This window comes from Squalius cephalus, assembly GCF_949319135.1.
Source record: "Squalius cephalus genome assembly, chromosome: 11".
Lineage (NCBI taxonomy): Eukaryota > Metazoa > Chordata > Actinopteri > Cypriniformes > Leuciscidae > Squalius > Squalius cephalus.
Genome location: NC_137132.1, coordinates 9,624,172 through 9,651,978, shown reverse-complemented (window position 1 = coordinate 9,651,978; position 27,807 = coordinate 9,624,172). Strand labels below are relative to the sequence as shown.

General features: G+C 39.1%; 2 protein-coding genes across 4 annotated transcripts in view; one reads left to right on the top strand and one right to left on the bottom strand.

The window, feature by feature from the left end:
- Positions 1 to 114: 114 nt before the first annotated feature.
- Positions 115 to 9,532, top strand: sgcg (sarcoglycan, gamma). Of its 2 annotated transcripts, none has more exons than XM_079885436.1 (9): positions 115 to 209; positions 448 to 1,152; positions 3,386 to 3,580; positions 3,727 to 3,828; positions 4,188 to 4,275; positions 4,655 to 4,774; positions 6,335 to 6,407; positions 6,933 to 7,056; positions 7,843 to 9,532. In XM_079885436.1, exons 3-9 carry the CDS (start codon positions 3,386 to 3,388, stop codon positions 8,017 to 8,019), a joined length of 879 nt encoding a protein of 292 aa, XP_079741562.1. In that variant the 5' UTR covers positions 115 to 209; positions 448 to 1,152; the 3' UTR covers positions 8,020 to 9,532. The 2 variants fall into 2 exon arrangements, 1 of the variants encoding a protein (XP_079741562.1); XR_013822692.1 differs by lacking the exon at positions 115 to 209 and having other exon boundaries at positions 625 to 1,152; positions 7,843 to 8,577; positions 9,020 to 9,532.
- The window catches only part of sacs (sacsin molecular chaperone), a 29,916-nt gene continuing 10,674 nt past the window's right edge, over positions 8,566 to 27,807 (bottom strand). Inside the window, exons 8-11 of one of the 2 annotated variants that reach the window (XM_079885416.1) lie at positions 25,883 to 27,365; positions 25,210 to 25,301; positions 24,142 to 24,168; positions 8,566 to 23,316 (exon numbers count right to left, since the gene is read on the bottom strand). In XM_079885416.1, coding sequence (XP_079741542.1) covers positions 11,762 to 23,316; positions 24,142 to 24,168; positions 25,210 to 25,301; positions 25,883 to 27,365 — 13,157 coding nt within the window. In that variant the 3' untranslated portion in view covers positions 8,566 to 11,761. The remainder of the gene's footprint in view (positions 23,317 to 24,141; positions 24,169 to 25,209; positions 25,302 to 25,882; positions 27,366 to 27,807) is intronic. The other variant, XM_079885417.1, reaches the window with a different exon arrangement.

The following is a 27,807-nucleotide window of genomic DNA, read 5'->3' as shown; positions in this document are numbered from 1 at the left end:
TATAGTGCACTATATGCCATGTAGAAATTCGTAAATGTGTGAAGAGTGAACTATTTTAGCTGCAGTTCCAGCGTCTATTTATAACGCAGGGGGCGGGACACCTAAGATTCTAGAGAGCATTTGATTGGACAGAAAGTCGAATGAGAGACTGAAGTGCAGAGTGATGTCATCAAAATCATTGATCCATATTGGTGGAAGTGAGAGAGACTGTAAGTTTTGAATGCTTATATCTTCTAAATGCGAATTCTGTCATTGTTTTGGAGCTCACTAGCTTATAGATAACAGTAAGGCTAACATATCCATACTAAAAGCCCAACAACTTTAAGCCATATCGCAATTCCTGTTTATCTGTCCTCAAATTTAAGACCTCTTCAAATTTTCTTTTCTTTCTACCGTTTAAGACTTTTTAAGACCTCAATTTTTATACAACTGAATTTATTTTTTAAGGACCTGCGGTGGTGGGACCCTGTTATAACAGTGTGGAGCTCCTATTTCCATCTCTGGATTAACTAATTTTGGGGTTTGTTTTATACCAGTTTTCATAAGGACCATTCTGACTCTTAATCTTTGCAAACTATGTTAGAGATACAACATAAAACTCAGTGCATAACAAGCCTGAAGCTGCAGCTGGCAGAGAGACGCATCTATTAATACTCCTTTATAGAGCCAGACCAACAGACAAGCTGATCCTCAATGAGCGAAGCCGCTAACTTTAGTTTCCTCTCCAGAGCTCGTGCTTACAAAGTGACTCACATGCAGAAAAGTCAAACAAGTGCAGAAAATGCTCTCTTGACAGTCATTTTTTCCTTCTTCCCGCACGCTCTACCCTTCCTCCCTCCCTCCCTCTCTCCCTGAGAAACAACACAACCAGCTACTGGTGTTTGAGTCTCGCTAATGAATCCATTATCAAGTGTTCAGTAAAGTCTTGCATGTGCTTAACGCGAGGTGTAGAGACCTCTGAAGGACATGTGAGATCCTGAAGGGAGGTTTGGGGAGGGTGTCCGCACTGAGACTGATCCAGAATCAGATTTATGGAAGGCAGCTGTTGAGGGTTTGACAGACAGACGGATCGGAGGACTCCAGCACTGCTGCGCAACACGAGCAGATTTGAGCCTGCAGAGGAGTGTGTCCGATCACGCTAAAACAGCAAGGGTAAGTCACACTTTAAGTTCAACTCTTTTTTCTTTTTTTTCAGTCAAGATTGACTCATGACTTGATCTTTTAAAACATATTCCTTGTTTCTCATCACTAATAATGTTTGAATGGCCAGAATATGTGGAATTGTTAGAGAATGAATGAAAGGCAAATTAAAGCTGTTTATGATCACAATATAACAGTATTTTGTCTAAACAATGACCATTGTTGTGTTAAATTATACAATCTTTACTCATTAATGTTATCCATGTATGTATCAAAATGGCCACTCATGTTTAACAACTTTTTAATGGGGTGCACTTACTTTTGCACAGCATTGTATTTTTCTCCCTTTTTTCATGTTGTCAAAATCATAACATCAGCCTATGAAATTAAGAAATATTCAGAGGTTGAAAAAATAAATTCTCAGTCATAATGTTTGTGCTCTGATCATTATTTCCAACACTTTGGCTGTTTTTCCCCTTTAAAATGAGAGCACAGTCCTGGGACCTATTTTTAGAGGGCCGAGGCATTACGGCGCGCTGGAGTTATGCAGACTGCAAGATTAGACTGAGTGGGGAGAACTTCACACAGCTTGTTATGTTTGCCCACAGCCTCTCTCCACACGCTCTTATCTGGGCTCCTCAGAGAACTGGTTTTCCCACCTTATAACTGTTTATCCTCCAGCACAACTCCACAGAAACAGCGCAATATCACGCCAGCTCAATCTTCCTGGGTTCGCTCGATATTTGATCAGGTCCGGCTTTGACACCACGAGGATCTTGGAATTTCTGTTTAAAACAAAGTCAGACTCCGGTGGTTTGGAAAGGCAGTGTTCTGCTGTAATTTCTTCTCTTGGCAGCTTAGATGAGGCTGGAAACAGTGAAAGAGCATCGGTAGGGTGGGTTAATGGAAAAAAGTCCTGAGGGAGAGACCGAGAGAGAAAGAGAGAGGCTGTCTGTGAACAACTTGTGGAGTCAAGATGTTTACTTTCTTGTAGGACTTTAATGATCCTCTGCAGCCATTGATATCATATAAATGTTTAATTTCTGGCTGGTAATTATGTTTTAAATGGGAGTAGAAAGAAATTGGATCATGCAAGTCCAAACCCAAGGAATGTTTGGATGAATTGCCATGGGGAGACATGAAGGCTGTGTCAGTTTTTCCTTCATCTGACAGTAGCATTTGATTCAAAGTAAATGCTGTGCTACACTTCCTTTTGACAAAATCTCAAAGATAACTGTTTTGACAGAAAACAGCATATATAATAACGAGATTTACATTTGATCAAATAAATGTGAGGCTGATGCTAAGCTGGTTACAAGTATGTCAAACATTTGCCAATGTGGTTTTAAGAATAAGATTTTCTTTAGAAAAAACAACAACTGCTGCATTACATTTAAAAGTAGCAGTAAAGACATTTATAATGTTACAAAATATTTATATTTTATATCTGATATAATATCACAGTTTCCACAAAAACATTATTCAGCACAACTGTTTTTAACATTGATAGTAATAATACATGTTTCTTGCAGCAAATCAGCATATTAGAGTAATGTGGAGTAATTATGCTGAACGTTTTATTTTATTTAGAAGGCGCACTTATTTCACCATGTTGAAGATTGCATTTTTCCCCTTTCATAAGTATTATGAGTGTACTTTCTTAGTATATCAAAAGTCTTTTCAAGCATACTTGGCATACTCAAAGGCCTCATTTACACCTGATATTAAGAGAATAAAAAGAGTTTTGTAACAAAACTGCCTCAATGCTTATTAATATTTGAAAAACTTTTGTTTACCAAAGTCATATGATGTGAACTACATACAGAACAAAAATCATGGCGTGTCAAGGTTACTAAGTTTCGGGAACACTTTATTTTACAGTGTCATTGTTACATATGTTACATGTGCTTACCATGGCAATAACAGTAAATTATGCATAATTACATGCAACTAACCCTCAACCAAACCCTAATCCTACCCTAACCCTATAGTAAGTACATGTAGTTGCTTAATATTACTCAGTACTTAAATATATAATTACAGTGTAACAATGACACCTTAAAATAAAGTGTAACCCAAGTTTCTTAATAAGACTTTTTAATAACAAAGTATGTTAGTTCAGGTTGTAAAAATTTCACGTGTACTTTCATGAATTGTAGTTTTAAATTTTGATAGAGTTGCATGACGTATTATTCAATCAGAATGATTCTTGACTAATGAGTTAAGCACTAATGTTGATTGTCAGATGGTGCGTGAGCAGTACCTCACCACCACAGATGACTCTGGGACCCTGGCTTCAGTCTCGGAGTACATCTACATGATCGGCATCTACGGCTGGAGGAAACGCTGCCTCTATCTGTTTGTTCTGCTTCTCCTGATCATCCTGGTGGTGAACTTTGCCCTTACGATCTGGATCCTGCGAGTTATGTGGTTCAATACAGTAAGATGACTTTACTCAAAGTACTTTAGATCACATATTTGATTGATTTTTAATAGAAATATGAATCCATATTTGGATTCCTACATATTTAGATGAGCATAAGTCACACGGATGTTGAGAGCTCTCTGTGTTATTGACTGTTTCAGGAAGGCATGGGATACCTGCAAGTCAATGCAGATGGGCTGAGACTGGAGGGAGAATCAGACTTTCTGTTCCCTCTTTATGCCGAGGAAATCGACTCTAGAGAGGTAAGAGTAAATAGAAAGATAGATCGATAGATAGATAGACAGACAGACAGACAGAAAGATAAATAAATAGATAGACAGACAGACAGACAGACAGACATATATATATACAGATAGATAGATAGATAGATATACAGACAGACAGACAGGTAGATAGATAGACAGGTAGACAGATAGATAGATAGATAGATAGATAGATAGATAGATAGATAGATAGAGTAGATAGATAGATAGATATATAGATATACAGACAGACAGACAGGTAGATAGATAGATAGATAGATAGATAGATAGATAGATAGATAGATAGATAGATAGATAGATTTAGTCACCCATTTTGCTCTTTCTTCTCTTCATAACAGGATTCAGCTCTTCTGGTGCACTCCTCTGAGAATGTGACGCTCAATGCCCGCAATGCCAATGGTGACGTAACAGGAAGTGTGTCCATAGGTATGAGACATTCAAAATGTATTATTGGTTATATATTATACCCAGACAGCAACAACGTGTTGGCCCACATCCAGTACACGTTGATTCCACACGGTCCTGATGTGGGCCGGATCTGGGCCGACACTATGTTGCTGTCTGGGTAGATGCATAATGTATATTTATTGGTTGAGTTCATGATTTTTTTTATTGAAGTGGGTCGCACAGAACATGCCTCATGTCTAATAGCACAGCCGCAACATAAAATAGCATTCACAACCCGTTTTACTTTTATAATGTGACCTATTTCAGAGTGAAATTGGACATTTAATGAAACTAAATGTCTGTCTTTTGGTAAAAAGTGTGATGTTTGTCTACATTCTCTCCTTTATTCTGTTCGCAGGTCCCAGTCAGGCAGAGGGTTTCGGCCAACACTTCAACATCAGTTCAAACCATGACGAAAAATTATTTTATGCAGATGGAAATGGAGCTGTTGTGGGAAAAGGAAAGCTCCGTGTAACAGGTGAGCCTGAAACTAGACATGTATAATGTACAATAAAAAAGAAAGATTATCTGCTCTGTGTTTTAATAGTATTGTTATAATGATAAAAAAGTACTGTTGCACTTTATTGTGTTACTGCAAATGTTCATTAAAATGTATGAAGAACCAAGTTAGTATTTAATGTATGAAACAGTCGCTTTAACACAGTGATTAAAACTGAGATTTCGCAAACAACAGCTCTGGCTTTAACAACACATATCCGCTATTTCATGATTCACAGTGGGTTTACACTTTAGATTAAATATTAATACTTCATCCAAACTAGCCTAAAGCGATTTTGGTTTTTGTTATGCTTAGGTGAATTTCATGAATCTTGCCAAGATCATTCTTTAAATCATATTTCACCCCAGAGTCAAAAAAAGAAATGATATTTTACTTTAAGAATGAAGGCTGTTTCAGGACCTTTGTTATTTTCTATAATTGAATTTTTTAATGCAAAATTGTGCAAATTTCCATGTCAAGTCTCATTACTGTGATGTGAAAAAAATTACATTATTATTTAAATTGTACATTGCTTACATTTCATGTAATACTACATACTACATACAATACTACATTCATGCGAATGTAGTATTTGTTCCACATCTTAAATATATGCTGATTTTAACTGAAAAATAATTGTATTGAATTTTATTGAAAATAAACAATGCAGAAAAGTATTGGTACTAATATATATATATATATACATATATACAGCGGGGGAAATAAGTATTGAACACGTCACCATTTTATCTCAGTAAATATATTTCCAAAGGTGCTATTGACATGAAATTTTCACCAGATGTTGATAACAACCCAAGGAATCAGTACATAGAAAGAAACCAAAACAAATAAGCTCAGAAATTAAGTTATGTGTAATAATGTGAAATGACACAGGGAAAAAGTATTGAACACATGAAGAAAGGGAGGTGCAAAAAGGCATGGAAAGCCAAGACAACAGCTTAAAACTATTAATAATTAAAAAGCAATCCAGCCCCCTGTCCGTGCAAATTAATAACAGCTGGTTCAGTCCCAACGGATGGCCTACAAAAAGGTCTCATTGCCAAGGTGTCACACAAGACACATCTCATGATGGGTAAAAGCAAAGAGCTGTCTCAAGACCTTCGCAACCTAATTGTTCCAACACATAATGATGGCATTGGTTATAGGCGCCATTCTAAGCTTCTGAATGGTCCAGTGAGCACTGTTGGGGCCATAATACGGAAGTGGAAAGACAATCATTTCACCATAAATTTGCCTCGACCAGTGCTCCTCGCAAGATTTCTGACAGAGGAGTGAAAAGAATAATCAGAAGAGTTGTCCATATACTGTGTGGCGAGAGAGAGAGAGCGAGAGATAATTTCTCTGAAATAATGACCTGGACATGTTTTCATTACACCAGTATTTGTCCAATGTCATAATCTGTATTCTGTTAAATAATTGCAATGATGTGATTATTCGCTCTAATGAAATGTCACATCTAATACTGAATGATTTTTACACTTTCTTTGTATGATTGTAAGTGTTCTTGTGTTTGGACAGGTCCAGAAGGAGCTTTCTTTGAGCATTCTGTTAAGACTCCTCTGGTCAAAGCAGTCCTCAACAAAGAGCTAAAGTAAGCATACACTACATAATTCATAATATCATCTCTTCCCATACTGATTGCCATTACTGTAAAAATAAAGGATTTTGGTCGTTAAACTTATTTGCTTATAAACTAAAACTAACTAGCTTACTTTAACTTAGAGTTTTATAATTTGCTCCAATTTTGTCTCTGCATATGCTGTGATAAATTTGTCTCCCCGCCCCCTCAAAAACATTATTGCTTAAAAATGTCAGGCCATTAAAAGTAATGGTACTGAGTATATTCCCTGAAATAACTTTTATAGAAGTTTCCAACAGGGGATTAACCAGCTGTGATCTTTGATGTCTAAGACCTGAGTCACGAAGGCATCTGGTTGTCAACGAAAGCTTAATTCTTTTTCTTCTCCAAAAATAACTTTCCCAAATAGGCCTAAATACAATGCAGTTTCCTTCCGATTTCCATGGATGAATTTGAGAGTATTTTGTGGCCATCTTGTGTCCAAATGATGTATTGTTCACCGCGGTAACTGCTCAATGCATTCCCCTGTCATTTAAGACTGGAGTCTCCAACGCGCTCTCTCAGCATGGATGCCCCAAAAGGCGTTCACGTCAAAGCCTTGGCTGGAAATGTTGACGTGACAGCACATTTTGACATTCAGCTACACTCGACTGCAGGACTGGTAAGCACACCTGCCTGTGATTTTCAACTTTTGTTAGATTTTTCATGGATGGAGCTACTCACCATTCCCTGATCTGGCATAACTCATATAATTTGGTTTTGAAGGAATTCGAGGACTTTTTAATTGCTGTTATTTAGCAACATTGGTGTTTTAGCAAATCTGAGCACAGTCTGACACATTAACATGACTACTTGTGTCGTCTTCTTAGGATAAACAGTAGACTTTAGCAAAAGTGTCTTTTTTATTCTTCCTTACTTTCTTTTAAAATGGTTGTTAATGATAGCAGTATTACTTTTATTTAAAGGGGTCATGACATGGATTTTTGTAGTATTGTGAAATATGGTCCTCGAGGTTCATGTAACCCTGGGGTATCAAACTTTTTTCAAACGGGGCCAGATTCGATGTTGTGGACACATGACAGATTTGACAAAAGCTTGAGCTGACAGTGGAGTAGCTTGAGATAGGAGACAAATGTACATTTTATACACAAACAGTATCTGTAAAAAAATTGAAAGGGTGAAATTTTTATATTCCTACTGAGTTAGAACTCTACTCTTATTTAAACGAACGAGTTCACCACAGGTAAAATATTGTAATATTTTGTGTATAATAGTGAAACAATATTAGAAACAATGAAACTTTCAGGATATGTCAAAAGATCAAGGCTAATTTGATTTCTCATGTCATGAACCCTTCAAATGAATTGTACTTAAACCCAAAGTGAATATGAAGTGTTCATCCTTATTTCATTGGATGCCTCATTATTGGGGTTTCTGTATGTTTCAGCTGATCTTAGATGCTGAATCTGTTCGTCTGCCGACATTACCTGTGGGAGAAGCCCGAACTTCAGGTGATTCTCAGGGAATGTACGACATGTTTGAGGTGTGTGTCTGTCCCAGCGGTAAGCTGTTCCTCTCCAGAGCTGGCGTCTCCTCGACCTGCAGCGAGCACCAGGACTGCTGAATGAGCTTCTGTCTGTCACACAAACAGTAGTAACAAATCTCCCTTAGAAACAAGTACAGGTACTTGTCTCTGAGCAAGGTAAAATTTAGTTACAAAATGTATTATATGTTACTGAACAGTTGTTCCCAACCCTAGTCCTGGATTACCACCAACACGGCACATTTTTGTCTCTCTTATCTGAAACACTCATCTGAGGTCTTGTTCTGCGTCCAAATTCGCATACTATTCGTCCTAAATAGTTTTTAAGTCAGAATGAATTTGTCGCAAATCGTAGTATGTTGAAATGAGGATTCCAAGGATGGTCTACTTTTTCCGGTTAGAATCCGAAGTGCAGATCCGTGCAAGCTCTTAACGGCTAATATTGCCCACAACCCATTGCATGTTGGACGAGGATTCAATTAGACAAACACAAATAAAAAGAGTTAAAAAACTACAAACACGGCGGATGTGTTAAGTAGAGAGGTTTAGATATGGGGTTTGAATGATTAATATTCAGTATGTAACCTGACGAAAAGATGTGTTATCCACATTATATTTCATCTGAACTTTGAAGATACGGTAGGTCATTATCTTTTAAATGCATCGTTATGCAAACACGAGGAGAGTTCTCCGCATGAAAGACCCACAACTGGCAGATCAGATGCTAATATATTTCTCACTGATGACTGACAGGGCAGTTTTAATGGTGACAGGATGCATGTAACTTGAGTCTTTACTTGCGTGCAGTGCTGAGGACACTCCAGGAACAGGGTTGGGAACTGAATATTAGCCTGGAGCAGAGATGGGCAACTCTGGCCATAGAGATCCACTGTCCTGCAGAGTTTTGCTCCAACCCTAATCAAACACAACTGAACAAGCTAATCAAGGTCTTCAAGTCCTACTAGAAAGTTATAGGCAGGTGAGATCCACTTTGCTTAAAACTTTCTAGTAGGACCTGAAGACGTTGATTAGCTAGTTCAGTTGTGTTTGATTAGGGTTGGAGCAAAACTCTGCAGGACAGTGGATCTCTAGGGCCAGAGTTGCCCAAGCCTGGACTTGAGGGTACGTTTAACTGTTTGGTTGGGGTTTCATCGTGATAGGGAAAGTGAAATGTGTAGTATAAACAACACACTCTCATAGCAATTCATAACTATTTTACATTTGGTGGTTAATTCGTATGAATCCATATGATCTCATTTGTATGTTTCCATACGATCTGCTTTCGCCCTCCTGACTGGTAGGTTTAAGGGTGGTCCTTCGTAAAAAAAAGAAAATAAAACATGGTTCCGTACAAATCACGTTGTAGGAATTCATGCAAAATCACCACCTCATAAAATAGTTACATTTTCTCATGAGATTGGGTTGGTTTATTCTGTAGTTTATACTGTAAATGAAACAAAAGGATTGTCTTTTTTTCTGTTATGTAAAATTTTTCAAAATTAGGCTGGGCAATAAAGGGGCTGGTCAACAGCTGACATCCTATGCAATATAATTTTGAGGTGCAATAAATAACCAAATTCTGTGTGTTGAATATCAGCTAGTTATTGTTTAAAGATGCACTCGTTAATAGATAAATTGATAACATAAAAACAATGATATGGTCGTGCCTTGAGCTCCTCTGAGGGTGATAATATACTGTATGCTTCTGTAGTCAGTTTGATTTCAAGAATTCCCACTCAAGAACTACACTACCCACAATCCCAAAGCATTGAAGCAGCAGAAGCACCAAATCCCACTTCGATGAAGCATTGTAATATTATCAAATTTAATTCTCTGGTGTGTGTTGTTGTAAGATATGAAGTGCTCTTGGATTTTGAATTTTATATGCAATGGTTTGATATCAAATTTGGCATCTCCGTTTATTTAGTTATCAAGAATGCTAAATAATCCCTATGGCAGCTTGAAACATTGGGATTTGCGTTTCTTTTTTCCAGAACTTTTTTGTGTATGTACTGTATGAAAATGGCGAGAGTGATAATTTGTATATATATATGTGCAGGGGATCTTCAGATTTATACATCAGTTGTATATTATACTTTAATTGGTGTATTTTTTTCAAACAGGTAAACTTTCATTTTGAGATTTACATATTTCAAGTGAATTATTGCCGTACTGATTGTTGAATTATTATGGTTTACTATCAAACATGCATGAACATGTAAATTTGCTGTCCACATGAAATGTTTCAATGTTTGAAATGTAATTTCATTCAAACCAAAGGAATCATTAAACTTAGAATGTTTTATGTCCAATAAATATATAAAAAAGTATGTTATATGTTGTATTTTGAAAATAGATCATTATTACCTGATACTATGACTTGTATGAACAGTAGATTTATTCAATGCAGGAGTTTTTTAAATAAGTATTCGTGCATAACTTATGAGACATAGCAATAAATATAACTTGATTATTGAACATGTTTAAATATACACAAACCAATATTCCCACTGTTAGAGGGTCTCAGACTTACAAATATGTAATATGAAATAATGAGACAGAGACAAATGACAAAATGTATTTGTCAAAACACAGTAGCCAGTGTTTAATTTCAGTCATTCTCACAGTTAAACAAAGGAAATGGATGAAAAACATCATTGACATTGAGCACCATATGAGCATCTACACTACAGTATGTTCCTCTTACACAAATTTCTGAGAACTTCATGCAAAAAATTCTCATCAGTAGAGGACAAGAGGTTCCCATTGTAAATAATAGAAAATACATATTTAATCAACACGATTCTGAGGAAATACGGATGATGTATGTGTACAGCCACAGCAGTTAACTGAAATGTCAAGTTTCAAGAGAAAATGTAATTTTGAGTGTCTCTATTTTATTAAATGGTACATTTTTTTAAATAGTAATATGTGCCGAAACTAAACCCACCAATATCCTCGTATGGGAAATAAAAAAGTGTTCCGTTGCTCCCCTAGCCAACAATGTATGCATATATGTTTAGTTCAGTTGAGATAAAGGTGATTGTGAAATTATGGAATAAATTTCATTCTTGCATTCTATAAATCTTGCAACAAGACCAATTCCACCGGTAAACACTTATGAACCTACAGTCATATTATATCTTATGATGTCTAGGTTATGCACTGATATCAATATCACACTTAGATTGAAATGTAAGCATACATTGAATGTCAATTACCAGCTGAGAAAAAGTTGTATGCACAATATATGAATTACTGGCACTGATAAAGATCCCATAAAGGAACTGTGAGCTGACTGACCTGTCATTGCTTGATTGCACATGATAACTTTTCAGGTGCCATTCACTCAAATTCCTACAATCACTCAAGTGCTATTTACATAAAAGTGCAGTGCAACTCATGCTAATAAATCACAATACCATCAACTTAATGACTATGGCAGGAAAATACATTTCTAGAAAAGATAAAAAAGCAGCATCGGTATTCATTATGTACAAAGGAACAACAATAATCAATAAATGTAGTTAAAATAATAAAAGGTATTTCTATGCTTTTGAACATTATGTACACTGCTGCATGTTAAATAGCGTACACTTTTTTTAGGCTCAGGCAACCTTTCAGAGAAATGGAGCAAATGTACGCGATAATAAGCATGGGTCACAGCATCAGAGGTGGCACTGTTAAAATAAAAATGCCAGCTAGATATCATTTTATTTTTAAAAAGTCTGTTATAACTATTATAATATTTACTGGTCTATATTGCACAACCACCGCTTTGTTGATTTATCTGTTAGTGTTTTGCATTGTCTGATGCTGACATTCAGATTTTTTGCTGGACAAATGTCTCAAGTTTGATGATTATCCGAGCTGTACATTCCATTACTCTCATTGCTACTTCCGAAGTATACCTGTCATTGGGAATCTGAGGGAAGGGCAATAGGTCAGGGTAGCGAGTTCTCAGGCTGTCCACGCCATAACCTTCCAGGATGTTTACATCCTTGGCCAACCCTGTCAGCTGGGAGTTGTATTCCTCTACCTTCTGGGCAAGTGCTGTGGGCTTCACATCTTTGTCTGATTTTCCTCTGACTGCATAATCTGCTGCAATTAATGCAAGCTTTGTTGCCAGGTAGCATTTGAAACAAACCCATTCATTGGCATTTTTATGAAGGTCATTTCTTGCAGCAGAAAAGTTGGCTCTTGCTTGCCTTAACCACCGCCGTGCCTCCACAGGGTTACCAACAGACTTGAACGATGGTGGTACAAAGAAGCGATTTGAGTGCGATGTGCCTGAATAGCTAGTAAACTGTCCTCGGAAATGGTGTTTTTCTGATTTATGGCTTGTTGCTTCTTGGTTCCATGATGTGTAAAATCGTTGAAATGAGAATTTCTCTGACTGGAATCGTGTGGAAGATGAAGAGTAAGGTCTCCTTGATCCTCTATCAGTCGTCTGCTCTGCTTGTGTTTGCTTCTCCATCCTGCTGATCTCACTCTGTAGGTGTTTGAAGACTTCTGTAGCGATGTCAAGATTCTCTGCATTTTTGTCAGGGTGCCACTTCAAGTATAAGCGCCGGATAATCTTCTTGCGTTCAGTTTCAGAAAGTTTCCAAGCTTGTTCTATTACTGAAGTAACTTCTTTTAGAATTTCTGGTAATGCATTGAGTTTTATCTTTTTGGGGGACGCCTTTGTTGGAGGAGCCCTGTGATTTTCCTTTCCAGGAAATATTGGTGGGACCATTCTGGAACGAGGGGAATGACCCTCCGAGGGGCTTGTTGGAGTTGGTGTGCCATCTCGAATATTGGTGCTATCATCCTGTCTAGAAAATTTATACAGATCAAGAGAGCTCACAATTTTGTACTCACTGTACCCAATGTCAATTTGAAAGCACTTGCCGAGGACACTTGGACTTTCCTCCTCTTCTCGTTCCACTTCTTGAACTATGATAGCGTATGTGTAAGTTGGCTGGTAAGTGCCTAAAATATCACCTCCCTCTGAATCTACCAGGTAACCAACATACTCTCCAGGATAAAAGACATTCATGGGGTCCATGAGCAGTAAATGATGAATCTCAGCAGGTATGGGTGTACCAGGTAGTGGAAGCTCCAGCTTTGAGGGTTCAGTTGTGTCATACTTGACACCAAGGTTGTCTAGCTTCTCTGTTATTCTATAGATGTCATTGCAACCCAACATAGCAATAAGATAGGAGGTGTCAGAAATCAGGTTGTCTGTAGCTGACTTGAGAGTCATTGCCAAGGCAAGAAGAAAATTAATGTCTTTGCTGTCAGAATGCTGAATGTAGAGGTGGATCACAGCTGTTCCATATCTTTTAAGAAAGGCAAGAGTTTCACTACGGCTGTGGAGAATTGGGCTGCAGCCTTTCACTCGCAATGTAGTCTGTAGTTTCTCAAAGCAAGACACCTTTAAGCCCTCACACAGTGCTTTGCATAACCGTATTGCTTTCTCCTCATTCACCATGTATGCATTCTCATTCTCATGTTTCATGATTCGAATTAATCCAGTGATAAACTGCTCTGAAGACAGAAGCAATTGAAGCCGTCCCTGCAGGGAGCAAAGGGCACCAAATTGGCACATTCTTGGTGAGTCTTCATCAAGTTGTTCCTCCAAGACACTACTCAGAAGCCTGGGCCTCAGTTTTTGCGGAAGCAACATGATCAGCTTTGTGTGAAAGGCATGGTCTTTGCCTAGGTAACACTGGCTCATGTCAACTAGCATCTGAACACCAACATTACCCTGAATTCGGCTCTTGAAGTGTGGTGCATCGTCAAAGACCAATGTGTTTGATTTGGCCAATCGTCCATCATGACTTGGAAGGTAAAATGTCAAATCTCTGAGATTCTCAAGGTCTTTACGGATCTGTACTGGGTCATTCTGGAGACTTTTGAATAGCCCTGAGACAGTTCTTTTCACTGTTCTCATTTCATTTGGGTCAAGCTGCTTGCCTTCTGAAATTCTATAAATCCGACACAAAACTTCAACATATTGTTTTGTTGAAACAATGTCCTCAGTTCCCAACAGTTTGAAAAGTTGGTGAAATGTACCAAGCTCGAGGGGAAGTTTGTACAAGTAGGGTTTGAAGTCAGATTCATTGTCCAAATTAATGACAACCTCTTCTGGTTTAAGGAGTTTCCAACCCTCCTCAACCATGACGAAGGCTACTCCTCGTAACTGAAAGCGGAATTCATGTTTATCTGCATTCAGAAATTCATAAATGCTTCTCAAGACCTTGCTTCGTGTTTTCACTGTGTCATCATCCAGGTTTGTAATGCTACATATATTTTTGCAATTGCTAATGACTTTTTCCAATGGTGGGTCCACATTAACATTTAACATGGTCAAAATAAGATCAAGTTGCTCTTGGCTGGTAAGTGTGTTTCCTTCTTGGTCTTTTATGCTTGCTGGGGTGGCCCTTTCTGGTAGTATAGGACAAGATGTCCACAACAACTGCATGATATCAGTTTGTCTGAACTTTGGATTGACTTGTGATCCATTGAAGCGAATTAGAGGGACGGTGCCACTCATTTCTTGGTACTGAACGTGAAGACGAACAAGCTCGGCTGGTGCACGCTCTGGGCATAGGAATGGTATCATAGAGAGTTCTTTGAGGAATGCCCCATCAAACAGATCTGTTCTCTCATTGAAAATGTGAGTTAGGAGTACATCTACAATGGTCTGAACTTTTTCCTTTGACCAGTTCTCTGTATGAGCTTTGATGCTGATCTCTTTCGCAAACTGTAGAACTTGCTGTTGAGATACTACATATTTCAAGCCAATGTTACGAAGGAATGCTATCCATGAGGGTAAAAAGGATGTTCCGCTTTTTGGCTTTGACACCTGCTCAATTTTTCTGAAGAAATCATTGGGAATAAAGGCTTTTTGTGAAAGCATTACTTCAAACACTTTAACTGTTTGATCGAAGAAGGCTTTGGCAGGTTTTAGTCTACTGGTGGAGTCATGAATGAAGGACAGAGCTTCAAGTTTTTCAAAGAGTTGATCCTTGATGCTGAATGGCTCCTCCATTGCCAATAACCTTTCCTTTAGATAGATTACATGTTGGATTTTGGCATCATGTGATAAAATGTCAAATTTTGGAAAGATATGATTCAGGTACACCTCAAGGTCATCAATTGGTGTGACCCCAAGAAAGCTGTAGAGTTCTTTCAGCTGTGGACTGTCAGTGAGAAAGGCTGAGGATGTATTGTGTGCCCACTTTTCAATGTCGGCAGAGGGAACGGTCTTTGTTAGAACATAGCATGCTCCGAAGTTTGCGATGCAGATGTACCGCCCACTGACAGCTTTGTAACATGGCAACAGTTTCAGACATTGTACATCATCCTGGGTCAGATTAGTCAAATTGCAGTTGAAGTACAACAACAGTGCTTCAAAGTCTTTGTCTGTCAAACTTGCTGTTTTGAACGCTGATATTTGGATCATGTACTCAAGTGCTCGAAGTATGCTGGAAGGATTGTCTATATTTGCTGTATGCTGGGCCAACAGAGGCAAGACAGGACTCTCTTTGGCACATATTTTATTCACAGCCAATTGAAAGCATCCTCCCTTCATCAGGGTATGAAAGACTTTGTCATTTTGTCCATTTGGAAAGATGGCTGCAAAGATTAAGCTCAGGGGTAACAAAACATCATGATCTGGCACAACCAATTTGTTTCCTGACACCATAAATTTGATTCCTGGAAGAAGTGCCCAATCCTTCAAGATGTCCAGAATGGTCTCAAATGTAGGGTAGATCTCTGTCTGGTCATCCTTGGTTGCAAGTTGTTCACTGATAAAGTGCCATGCACTTTTAAGCCAAGATTCTGTAGGAAAGTTCTCCTTCCATTTTACTGAGCTCCTTGTTCTGCACTCTCGGGGAAGTGCAGATCCCAGAAGATCTCCAAAACTGCTTATGTCAAAAGTCTTAGCCACACCTGCCTTTAGAAGGATGTTACTGTACCTTATGTACAGTGTGTGCATGAAAAGTTCCTTCCTTGATGCAATAAGCTCATGATGATTGCTCAGAAACTTTGGATGTCTGGAGTCAAACACTTGCAGAACGTTGTCCATTGTCATCAGTAGTGGCAGCCCCTCTATGTTTATGTCATTTTCCTCCACATCTTTGAAGCAGTAGTCAACCAGCAGTTTCAGACCATGGAACAGCTTGAAATTGGACTGTTGCAGTCGACATGGTAGCTTTCCAACTTGGCAAGATGTGTCTGGAGATGAGAATGTCAGCAGGAAGCTGCGAACATCCTCTGGTGTCACATAGTTGACTGAAATCCCAGCATCTTCAAGGCAGAAGAACAGACTGGCTGTCTCATCACAGCTGTAGATTAGGTTGAAGCCAACATCCAGGAGCATGGCCTTCATTCTGTAAACATTTTCTGCCACAGATTTTCTTGTGGTTATGTTATACTCTGTGTTTTTAAGATGCTGCAACTCATCCTGAAGTAAGTTGTCAAAGAAAGCTTGGCCTTTGGTTGAGGTGGATGTGTTTACCCAGGAGATGTATACTGCAGAGTGCATATCAGCGTTATCAACGTGGGGTGCTCTAACAACAGGGAGTAGTCTTTTCAAGTCTACATGAATGCAAAGGTAGATTGCCTTTACCAAACAATACCAATCTGGTTGAATGTCCAGTCTGTTTACAGGAAAGATAGACAAAAATTTTCTCAAAATATCCCTGACAACATGTATTGGAGTTCCTTGAAATATTGTCATAGTGGGGTCAGGGCCTGGAAACAGTCGACGTTTCAGCTGAATAAGCAGTTCTACACATGCAGGCGCGATTAGCACTTTCATTAGATTGTTGTTCCAGTCGCTCCTCACACCAACTCCATTGTCATCCCTCCACAGATTTCTTCTGGCAGAGTCTAAAGCAAAATGGCCATTCACATGGAAAGGCAGGCCAGTCTCCAGAGAAAGAGGAAGAAAACAGAAGGCTCTGTGTGTTTTTTTGTAGTTGTGGCTGGTGCATGCTGCAACACCACCACGTGGAAAGAGTGTTATGTCCTCATTTTTGTGAGCTGAAATTACACTCTTAGATACCTTCTCCATATCAGAAAATCCAGATCTGTTGCATATCAGCCAAGTCGTAGAATTACCATCTGTGTCTTCTATGTCCATTGTGTAGGTAATCTGTTGCACTGGAATTTGAGCCAGCTGTTTTTTCTTGGAGACACTGTCCAGAACTGAGGCGTGAAATTGTTTGCGTTTTAGTCGATCACCATCTGAGATTTTCGCTGTCACAGAATAAATAGTTTTTAAATCCCCAGTCCCATTCTCAATTTCACATATGGAGATTTTCTCCATGTGATTCAAAAACATGAGAAGTTCTGCACCATCTGTTCGTATTTTATCAAGGAAATTTTGAACCATTCTGTCTGAAGCAGGTGCTGAGCTGATCTCTGAGATTTTGGCCATTTCGACATTTCGTATGGGAAATCTGAACATTGTGCTGCGTTCCAACTTGAAGTGATTTCCAAGGTATAAGTTGAGTACATCAGAAAACTGGGATCTGAAGTCTGAATCCAAATCTCTAAACATTCTTCCTGGACTGACAGATGTTGCTCCAGGTGCAAAACGGGCATGTGGATCGAAGATGCAGAGAATGTCATTATTTGAGATAAAAGACGGACAGTCAGTAATGTGATAAACTGAGTTAAATCCAATGCCATATTGCCCCGTTTTTCCAGGGTTTGCCTCTTTGGTGCCCCTTCCGAGATTCTGGATCCCCCTAATATCATCCTCTGTAAATGGTTGATTGTTGTACACACAGAGTGATGGGCCTTGCATGGGAACCCATTTGTCATCAAAGACTCTGTCAGTTGGGTGGGTCCTGGGATCAAAGACAAAGTATATTTCTGTGGCTTTTGCATCATCTGCATTCTGTAGGAGCTCTTTCAACATCTCCTTTTCTGATGGATAAGCGTTGAGGATACTTTTTATTCTGCTGGTAAGCTTCTCCTTCTGCCCAAACTCACTTCCAAGGGTAGTGAAGCAGATGTTTGAGGCGTATCTTTCTAAGGCTTTGTGACGTTTTGGAACGGTCCCCAACTTTACTGCCACCTCTCTTGGAATATCACCATGGCAGTATTTAACGGTTGTGTCCCTGACTTTAATCCAAGGACAGTCATTATAACAAAGTGATTTTGATGGCTGTAGTGTGAAATTGCCATCAGGAAGAAGAATCTCCCCATAGTTGCTTAGGCAGAATTCTTGATTTTTGTCTCGGATCAAGCTCCATATTCCCTCACTAATTATTCTACGAGACAGCTGAAAGTTTTCTTCGGTAAGAGGTTTTCTCCCACATTCATTCTTTATCAGCTGTAAAACTGCTGAGAATGTTTCAACAGTGAAGCTCGGGTGAACTCCAACATTTTCAAAAAGTTCCCGACAACTATTTCTGTACTTGTTGGGAAGCTGATAAAGATATGGAGCAGCATCAAAGTTTAAGTGAAATGCTACCTTTGATGGTTCCACGTATGTGTTCTCGACTAGAATTGAGGAGAATGTTTTTAGCTCCTCCGTGATTTCCTCTTTCGCAGCACTGGACTGTAGCAACTCTTCATAGAGATATTTGTAGCAAGCATTGGTTATGTTCTCTTGATACAGAGTCACACCATCAAAGGATTTTGAGAGCTCTTTCAGCTGGCTGATGACTAATGAAACCATTGGCTTTTTTATCAATCCAAGAAAGTCTTTCACAGCCAGTGAGATAGGACCACATCCTTTAAAGGAAGGGGAATTTTCATTCAGAATAGGCTTCATTAAACACACAGTGTCCTGATGGTCTGTTGTAAAAAGCTCTTTTGCCGAGAACATGGTAGATTGGGAGAAATTGTTTCCATGCCATGGAAGTGAAAATCCAGCTGGCTTTGTCAAGAATGGAAGGAACTTGATATTTTGTAATTTGGCAAGATACTGATTTGCTGCTGGATCTCTCATTTTTAGTTTTTCATCAATGAGACTAAGGATTACACTGCTCCTATGGCATGCAATCGTGTGGTCATTTTCATTTAGAGCAAATACAGACTCAGCACGTTCAATCAAGTCTTCCCAGGAAAGGTCATCCTTGACCATACCCAGCTGCACTAACTTCACCAAGCATACTGGATTGGTATAGTCTCTTAAACTTCCTTCAGGGAACCTTCCATCTTCACTGTTGTACAGTTTGGCTACTCTGCCCTCTGGATGTATGAGTCGAGATGGCAAAACAAGCTTCTGTGATGGTCCTGAACATGGAATGCATGGGGTTTCCCTCAGTATGGATGCAAACTCCTCATGTTTTTCATTGAGTACATAATACATCAGAGGGTCGCGTAGTTCCTTATCTATGTCCTGGATATGGGGGAAGAACACTTCTGAGAAAAACTGTGTCTCTGTCAGGGTGTTCTCCATCAATTTTCCTTTACAGCCAGCATCATCAAAGCCTTCCTTGACCCAGTCTGGCAGCTCAACAGCACAGAGATCTTGGGCACCACACTTTCTGAGGTATTTTAAGAATATCTGAAAAGCAGCAGACCCAATGTCTGGTCTGCAAAGCAAAGTGTCATCCAAAAACCGGACATCCTTGATTGACACCCAGGTTTTTCCATCAGAAAAGACTTTTGCACAGTCATCACCAACACCTTTTGCTATTTCTTGATAAACCCCTTGACAAATCAGACTGAAATCATCATGGACAACTCCAGGGTCAGGCCAGGCAGCATAATAGCTGTAGTCCAATAATTCCCCATTTTCTGACATTGACCTCAGCATATTAAGTGCAGCCAAGTACGCTTGGACAATCACATGTCTCATAAAAATGGAGTTCCATTGTCCTTTTGTGTCTGTCTTCCAGATCTCTTTGCGATTTGATGTGACAGCAAAGCAACCATTTATGTGCACAGGTAAGCCAGTTTTGATTCTAAGGGGTAAGTAGCAGAAAACTTCCCCAATTGGTGTTGCACTTGTCTTTACAGTCCATTTTCTATTGTCTTCTTCAGAGAGCAGCACTGCTACACCTCCACATGGAACCAGACCAAGGCGTTTTCCACTATCACTCAAGGAGAACTTCAGAGCTTCTGTAACATCCATGCACGAACAGATAAGCCAGTTTGTATTTTCCACTCCCTTTTGTGGCATGTCATCTGAAAGTCTCTTAGTTTGTGTGCCTTTAGCTGCCATCTCAAAGTAGGACGATGGATCCTCTTCAGAACCTCTGAACAGTGGGGACTGAAGGTCAACAATGCGTCGGAAGACATTGTGGAACTCCTCCACAACAATTCTGATGATGCAACCAGACTTGGGGACCTCTGCTGGGACTCTGCTGGTGGCTGCAACTTTTTTCATGACTTTGGCAGCAGATTTCAGAACACTTAGTGGACCATAAGCTGATTTGGAAGACCACACACTCTTGTTTATCGTGACAACATCCTGCGCAGCAGCAGGGTTTGGCTCCTCACATTTCAAATATTTCAAGACCATTGTTCCAACATGCTGTGTGAAGAGAATGAGCCGGTGACCACAGATACTAAATTCATCTACAAGAGAGTAGATGTCAGTGGTATTGTAGTAAATACTGCTGATTTCACTTACAGATGCCTCCTGCTCAGTTCTGAAAGGAAGTCTGAAGAGCGTCCCATCATACTTGTAAGGGCACTCTAGTGACAGTGGAAGCTGACAGTTAAATACATTGATGAAAGATTTGAACTGATTGGGAAACTTCCGTAGCCGTTTCTGCTGTTTGCTCCAGTTGATTTTGATGCCTGGATTTGACTTGTCTCTAATGTGTTTGCTGATGTGATTGATGTTGGGATCAAACATGATCATGAATTCTCTACTCATGATAATGGGTATGTCAGTCACATGATAAACAGAGTTGAACCCTAGGCCAAATTTGCCCACTTTGTCAGCTTCACATCTTTTCATGGACCCCCCCAGCCTGGTTATATTAAGGAAGTCTGTATCAGAGAAAACAGAATTGTTGAAGGACCACAAAGCTGGGCCATGACAAACAATCATGCCAGGGTCGAGGAGATTCTCTCGGATTTCAAGATTCTTTCGCATGTCAATCAGGAAACTACATTCAGTGGCATTTGCATCGTCAGCATTCTGCAAAAGCTCTTTGAAGATATCTGCCACTGATGGATACTCTTCTAGAATGTTCTTTATTCTCACAGTTAGAGGCTCTCTTTGGCCTGACTGTTCAAACCCAAGATTCTCTGGGTTAATTAATCTTGTGCTCAAACATGGAACTCTTAACCATTCAGCAGTTTTCATTGGAATGTCATCATGGACAAGGATGATGGGCTCTGAAACGTCATCTAGTAAGTCATTCAAATCCTCTACTTTGATGTCACAGTATGTGCATTCGTGGATAGGTCTCATAACCAGTTTGCTTGGATCTTTGTGGTAAAGAATGGGTACATGCATGTCAGTATCTACTGATATTTGACTGCTGTATAGCCACCGTAAAATATTTATTAGAAGTAGGACATTGCGTTTGCTCTCTTCTTTTGTCATCTCATGCTCACTCCTTTGCCTGATCGTTTTGATAACTTCAAACACATGGCTGGGAACAACTTCTTCGATAGAGCCACATAACTTAAAAAGCTTGTTGAATTTTGCAATAGTCTTTGGTAGTGAGTACAGGTAAGGCTGGAGGTCCAAATCTGATATGGGCTTTAAAACTGTGTGTCCAGGGGAAACAAAGGTCTTCCCTGTCCAAACCCAGTCAAAAGGCAGAGACTTGACAGCTTCCCTTGCGTCCTCCAAATGGGCTTGCATGAATTCATATATCTCAAACAAGATCTGCTGAAACTGATACCAGTCCTCAGTGGTAAACGCTTGAGATCTGTGCCAGTCATTTACTGCTTTCAAATGCTGGAGCACTTGCTCTACTTGAGGCTCTAATGACAACTTCAGGGCTTTTTTCATGCCCGCAGAGGTACGTTCCACCAGGGAAACCGAAGAACCAACAAGCACAGCATGAGAAATATCACACATTTCTGAAAGAGAGGAAATACTGCAAGAATCACCTCTCCAAGCAAGTGACTTTGGGTAATTCAGAGGTCTGTCTTTACAAACAGGTACCCATTTCAATTTTTGCAGGTTTGTCTGAACCTCAGAGGACTTCACCAACTTTGTCTGTTTGTTTAGGATAGTAAGGAGTGTTTTTGCCTTCATTAAAATGGGATCCCATTCTGGTTTGCTGTTTCCTTGCAACTCCTCAATTTTTCTGGCAACCTGAAGCACATCCTTTTCACTTAGCTGAACCTCATTTTTCAGCCCCAGTTGCCTCAGTGAATGAAGGACATCAGGAGATGATGTATACTCATCTGGGGGAAACCTTATCTTTTCTTCCATGAAGAAAAGGTTCTGCAAAATCTCCAACTCTGGATCAAAAAAGTCTGTTGGTGAATGTGGTTTTTCTGAAGAGGTATAAATAAACTTCAGTGAAGAAAGCCAACTAATTACTGCCTTGTTTTCATTCTTCAGAAAAGACAAATGAGTGAGAGCCCAGAGCATGATTTTTGTGACTTCCTCTTTTGTGTAGAATCCTTTCTCAATGTCCTGAATTATCACCTTCAGGCATTCAGTGCTTTTCACCTGCTCAAAGTTCAACAGCCGTATTAGACGGATGGTTGCCTCATCACTGCAGTCAACTACATTTATGGACAATTTCACATCTAATGGATGCTTGGCGGTATGATGTAATACTCTGGCTCCTTTCAACAAGGTAAAAGGTGAAGGGTCTGTTTTGGACTTCTGTCCAACTTTGTCAAAGATGGGAAGCTCTTGGATTATACGTTTCTCTTTTTCTGTGACATCAGTAAGACTGGCTAAAAAACCTCTCAATGCAATCTTCTGCTTTACAGAGAGAGATGCAACTTGGCTTGCTAATCTCTGGGATGAAGAAAATCTGTCCATAATTTGCAGTAGGGTGCTTGGTGATAACTGGTGAATGTAATTTTTCAGGAGTGGATGCTGTAAGCAAGGATCAAGCTGCTTCAGGATAACACAGCCAAGCTTCTTCATGACTTCAAGTAAGTCTTCCGAAGGAGGGCCCTCTTCCTCATTTACAAGAAAAATGGGTGATGGAATTTTCAAGCGCAGTAGCTCTAGAGAATCCAAGGTGTCAGTCAGTGGCACATTTGGAATCAAAGGCAAATCTTCAAAGACACTAATGTCATCTGCAAAGTTAATGTAGAGATGCTTCCAAATCATTCTGAGCCAAGATGCAGAGGGGTGATTCTTCTCTTGATCACAAAGGTTCCACTGAACTGCAAAATCTCTAGAAGGCCATGCTGTGGTAAGGACTTCTTTAATTAGCCGTGCTGATCTCTCTGGGGTTAGCACTTGAACCTGAGTGCAAGGCCTCCCTGAAAGCACAAAAAATATGATGTAAGCTGCGCTTGGTTTTAGACAAAATATCAGACTGTATATATAGCTTCAGAAAAAACACTATGGAGTCTTGGATTTACCTAGATTTCTCATAATATTTGATTACATAAATAGATCAACACAGTCTACATAAACAACTGTGGCTGTTTGTCTTCTGTTGTTCTATTAACAATTTATGCAGAAATGCAGGTAAATCCAAGGTTTCAAATACTTTTTCCTGCAACTATATATTCTATAAGACACTTAAAGCTTCAAAGAACACTACTGAGAGACGAGACACATTAGGTAATTCAAAACATTCAAAAACATTTACAATCAATGCACATTTCAGAATAACTCATTAAAATGGCTTGCATGCTAGAAATAGTTGAAAATATTCTAATTAGAAGTTGATATATCCTATTTTTTTGCTGTTAAGGTTGCACAAATATATGGAAAAAAGGCTTCAAGTAATGAAAAATTCTTGATGTTCGCATGCATGTGCATGTGTGTTGCAATGTTAGTTCTTGTAAACAATTATCAGTTTACCACTTGCAACTGATTGATTAAATTGGTGCATTTAAGTTTTATTTCTTTATAAATTTCAAAACAAACTCCATCTATAAAACAAAAACATATTAACACTTTAAAAGTTTATAATATAAGCATTTTACATTATTAAATGCATCAGTACAGTATGTTTTGTTTTGATATATGGTTAATGGGTTATTCAAATACACAGATGTTAGTGAATAAGTAGTGTATCCAGAAAAGCCAGGGCAACTACAGCTCTACAGGCATTAGACAACACATTGTGCACTTACCAGAACAACCCCAAAGATATTGTTGAACTGGAATTAAAATGCAAAAATAAGGATAAATGTGAAGGAAAAAAAAATTTGAGAAAATAAAAATGATAAAGCAAATAATGACATTCTATAGAAGCATACATCGCAATGCATTTTGCTGATACTGATAAAATAAGATACGTTTTTAAGATACCACCTCTGTATTGTAAAGTAATATGTATGGCTACAATGAGGCAGACACTCTTTATAAAAATTATTTAAGGTAGTCCTAGTTAAAAAATACACACAGTATCTGAGGGAGTAGCACCTTCAAATATTATACACAACAATAATGGTTATGTAATAGTAATTAGCCTATTACTATATATGATTATAATAGTAATAATATTGGTAATATTGTTACAGAATATATCAGTGTGTGGCGAAAAGGCAGCATGAACATTCTGCTAAGAGTGTCCTTTTATGATGTGCAGAACAGGTCTGTGTGGATGTGGAACAACATAGGATTTTTGGGTGAACTATCCCTTTAAAAATGCAACACAAGGCCAGAGATGCTGAACAAAATGTGAGACACGACACAACCAAATGCAAGAATGCATCCTGTGTAAATGCCCTAATCTTGTAATGTCATGCAAAGAGAGGAAGAAAGCTGCTTCCTGTCAACAGTCATTTTAATGTCCTTGTCAACGACGTCCTATAGCCAATTGTAGCATAAGCCGTAGAAAGATGTAAAGACAAAGATTTTTTATCCTTAAAATTATAGAAGAAAAAATGTACTCTTCACTATTCTCAAATGACTAAATACACTAAGTCAAGCTAAAATAGATGCCTAAGGGCAGAACTCATAGGTTCTGCTTATTTTATGGACAGCGTTTCATCTTTTTTCGGCATGTACTAGGATGAAAAAATGTAACTCAAAATTCTGACACCCGTAATAGCAAGCAATGAAGCCCAAAGATGTTACTCCCTGCAGCAAACTAAGCATTAACAAGATTACATTTTACAACAGAAGAATGGAATTGTGAGCAGATGCTCTATATACCCTGGATAAGAGTATGAGTGGCATTATGAGCAGGTGTCTACCTCTGCTTTTGGCTGCTTCTTTCAGGCTTGTCATGACATGTGGGGCAATGCTTTCTAAAACAAATCTTCCCTCCAGTCCTGGATAAAGGGACCTGCAAAGAAAAATCAAGCTCATAATACTAGGTTTATCACATAATGTACTCTTATTTACAAGTTTTGCTCAGGATTCAGAAATAAATGTTATTCAGAATTGAATCAAGAATGCTTTTCGTGAATTTGAGAAATTAAGGAAATTAAATTAATTTCATATTTTACATTTCAAGTTCCATAGTAGAAGAATGTCAAATATTTGTTTTTAAAATGTTTAGTTTAAGTTTCTATAGTATTTATTGTTATGTAAGACAACGCATTTGACGTTTTTGAAGCTGTATGGCAAAATGATTAAAAATTCTATTAAAATACTATATTATTAAAGAAGAAAATGGGCATGATTAAGGAAAAAAAAAATTGGGAGTATTGTTGTGTCTGAGTTGGAATTAAGGGAATTCCATTTGTCATTCAAATTTAAATTCTACATTCTGTGGTGTTTGGCCAACTCCATTTAAATTCCGACTCCAAATTCCAAATTTTGCTGAATCCTGTTTTGATGTGATAGCATTTAGATAGCAATGAAATAATGCTACAAATGAACATTACCAATTCCAAGTACGTCAATTCAAATGTTTCCCCATACCTTGGATACTCCTGTGAGGCAATGTAGACAGCATCTTTGTCATTCACAGAAGATGAAAACACAGCAAATGTCTCATCCTGCAAAGGCAGAAGTTCCAGTCCAATGAGGTCATTGTAGCAGGCATCGCTTAGGATAAACTCTAGCAGGAGCAGCTTCTCGTTGGAGGGCCCTCTATGGCGACATTTTCTTAGAGTCTGACGCACAAAAGAAGGGGTCACTCTCCTTAGGCTACCTGGCTTGGAGACAAACATTGTCAGTATTGCATCAATGTAGGCTGGAACCTGAGCCAGCATCATCCCTGAGCTCTGGAGGTATTTGATGACGGTCTCTGTGGTGTCCATGGTGGAGTCCATGTCTGAGAACACCGTTTCATCCACCTGGATCCAGCTTTCGCTGAGCGAGTAGATAACCGGCTGTTGAAGCAAGTCATTGAAGAGGGGTTCAAGAATAGGTTTCCAGCGAGGTCGAATTCTGTTTGGATCAGGCCAGGCTCCGTAAATACCTCTTGGGGAAAGGGGAAAATCTTGGTCCTTCTTAGTTTGGATTCGTCTGAAGGTCTCCATTATGAGCGTGAAGTAAGCCCTTGGAATGACCGTGACTATGAGAAGCTCGTTCCAAAGAGCTGCCGGGTCCCTCCACTGGTCCACCTCCCGCCATTTGATGCTCCTGCGGTTGTCCGTGAGGCCGAAGAAACCACTAACATGGACTGGCAATCCTGTCGTACTTTCTTCTCCAAGGGGCAGTGGGAGGAAACAGAAAGCACGTCCTGAGAAACTAGAAGTTGCCCCCTTGTCCTCATCAATTAGGGTGAGGGGCAAGGCAATACCAATAGTTGGGATGAACTTCAGATCATCAGCAAGAGAATCCAGTTCACCGCACATGCCTCGCCCTCCCACACCATTACACACCAACCAGGTGGTTTTCTGAGTCTCTTTGGCAGTTTCATCCCGCACTTCAATGGAGTGTTGGTAGGTAGCGCAGGTGACCGAACTGCTCAGGACACCATTACTGTAGCTATCTATAGCCTGTCCCAGGGTTTTCAGAGAGTTGGGCCTCTCCACATCATCTTCTTGGATATCGCTTGCTGTGACCTGGAAAAGCATCCGCTCTGTTCCATCTGATTCTCGTACATGCAGAGACACCTTCTGCACGCTCTTTAGAAAGAGCAGCACGGTGTCTGCATCAACTTTGAAGGATTCAAAGAGCTCCAGAACCTTCTCTTTATTGTAGATGTTGTTACTTAATTGTGAGGGTTTCATTCGGAGTGGAAAACGAAAGAGTGTCCCTGGAAAGTTGCCATCTCTAATGGTTTTCTCTGAGCTACCGAGCAAGCCAAAATAAGGGGCAAACTGATCGTTAAGCTCGGTTATTTCCTTTATATCAGACTTCAAATTCCAGCACTGGCCAGACTCATGGACTCCGAACAACATCTGATGAGGGTCCAGCATCGCAATCTGATCCCCACTGAATATACTAGGAACATCTACAAAAAGATGGAACATTTGTAGAATAGTAAAACATTAAGTTTTAATTATGTAATGAACTTTATAAGCATATGCACATATATAAAGATATATGGGTACACAAAATTATGGATATAGGGTGGCCCTACTTTCCATTAGGTCCTTAATTTTTGCCAACCCTGCTGAACTGCATATCACAAATTAGAAAAAATAATTTAATTAGGTGACCTAATTTAGGTTTTAAATTGACCTTTGGAGCACTGAACTTCCGTAAAATGACATGATGTACTTCATCTAAAAAGATTTCAAATCACATTTTGCAAATTAATTTATGATTATTATGCATGCAGATTTCATGAACTGATTTTTATTGATAGACTACATGGAACATTTGTATTTTCAAACATTCATGTGTCACACCACACCACACCAAAAAAAAAAAAAGAGCAAGCGAGAGCAAGA

What these genes read in the sequence shown, in the direction of transcription:
- sgcg (XM_079885436.1), top strand. Translation starts at nt 3,386, where the DNA reads ATGGTGCGTGAGCAGTACCTCACCACCACAGATGACTCTGGGACCCTG. An exon ending in GTCCTCAACAAAGAGCTAAA is followed by an intron (nt 6,408 to 6,932) that starts GTAAGCATACAC and finishes CTGTCATTTAAG; the next exon opens with ACTGGAGTCTCCAACGCGCT. An exon ending in TACACTCGACTGCAGGACTG is followed by an intron (nt 7,057 to 7,842) that starts GTAAGCACACCT and finishes TGTATGTTTCAG; the next exon opens with CTGATCTTAGATGCTGAATC.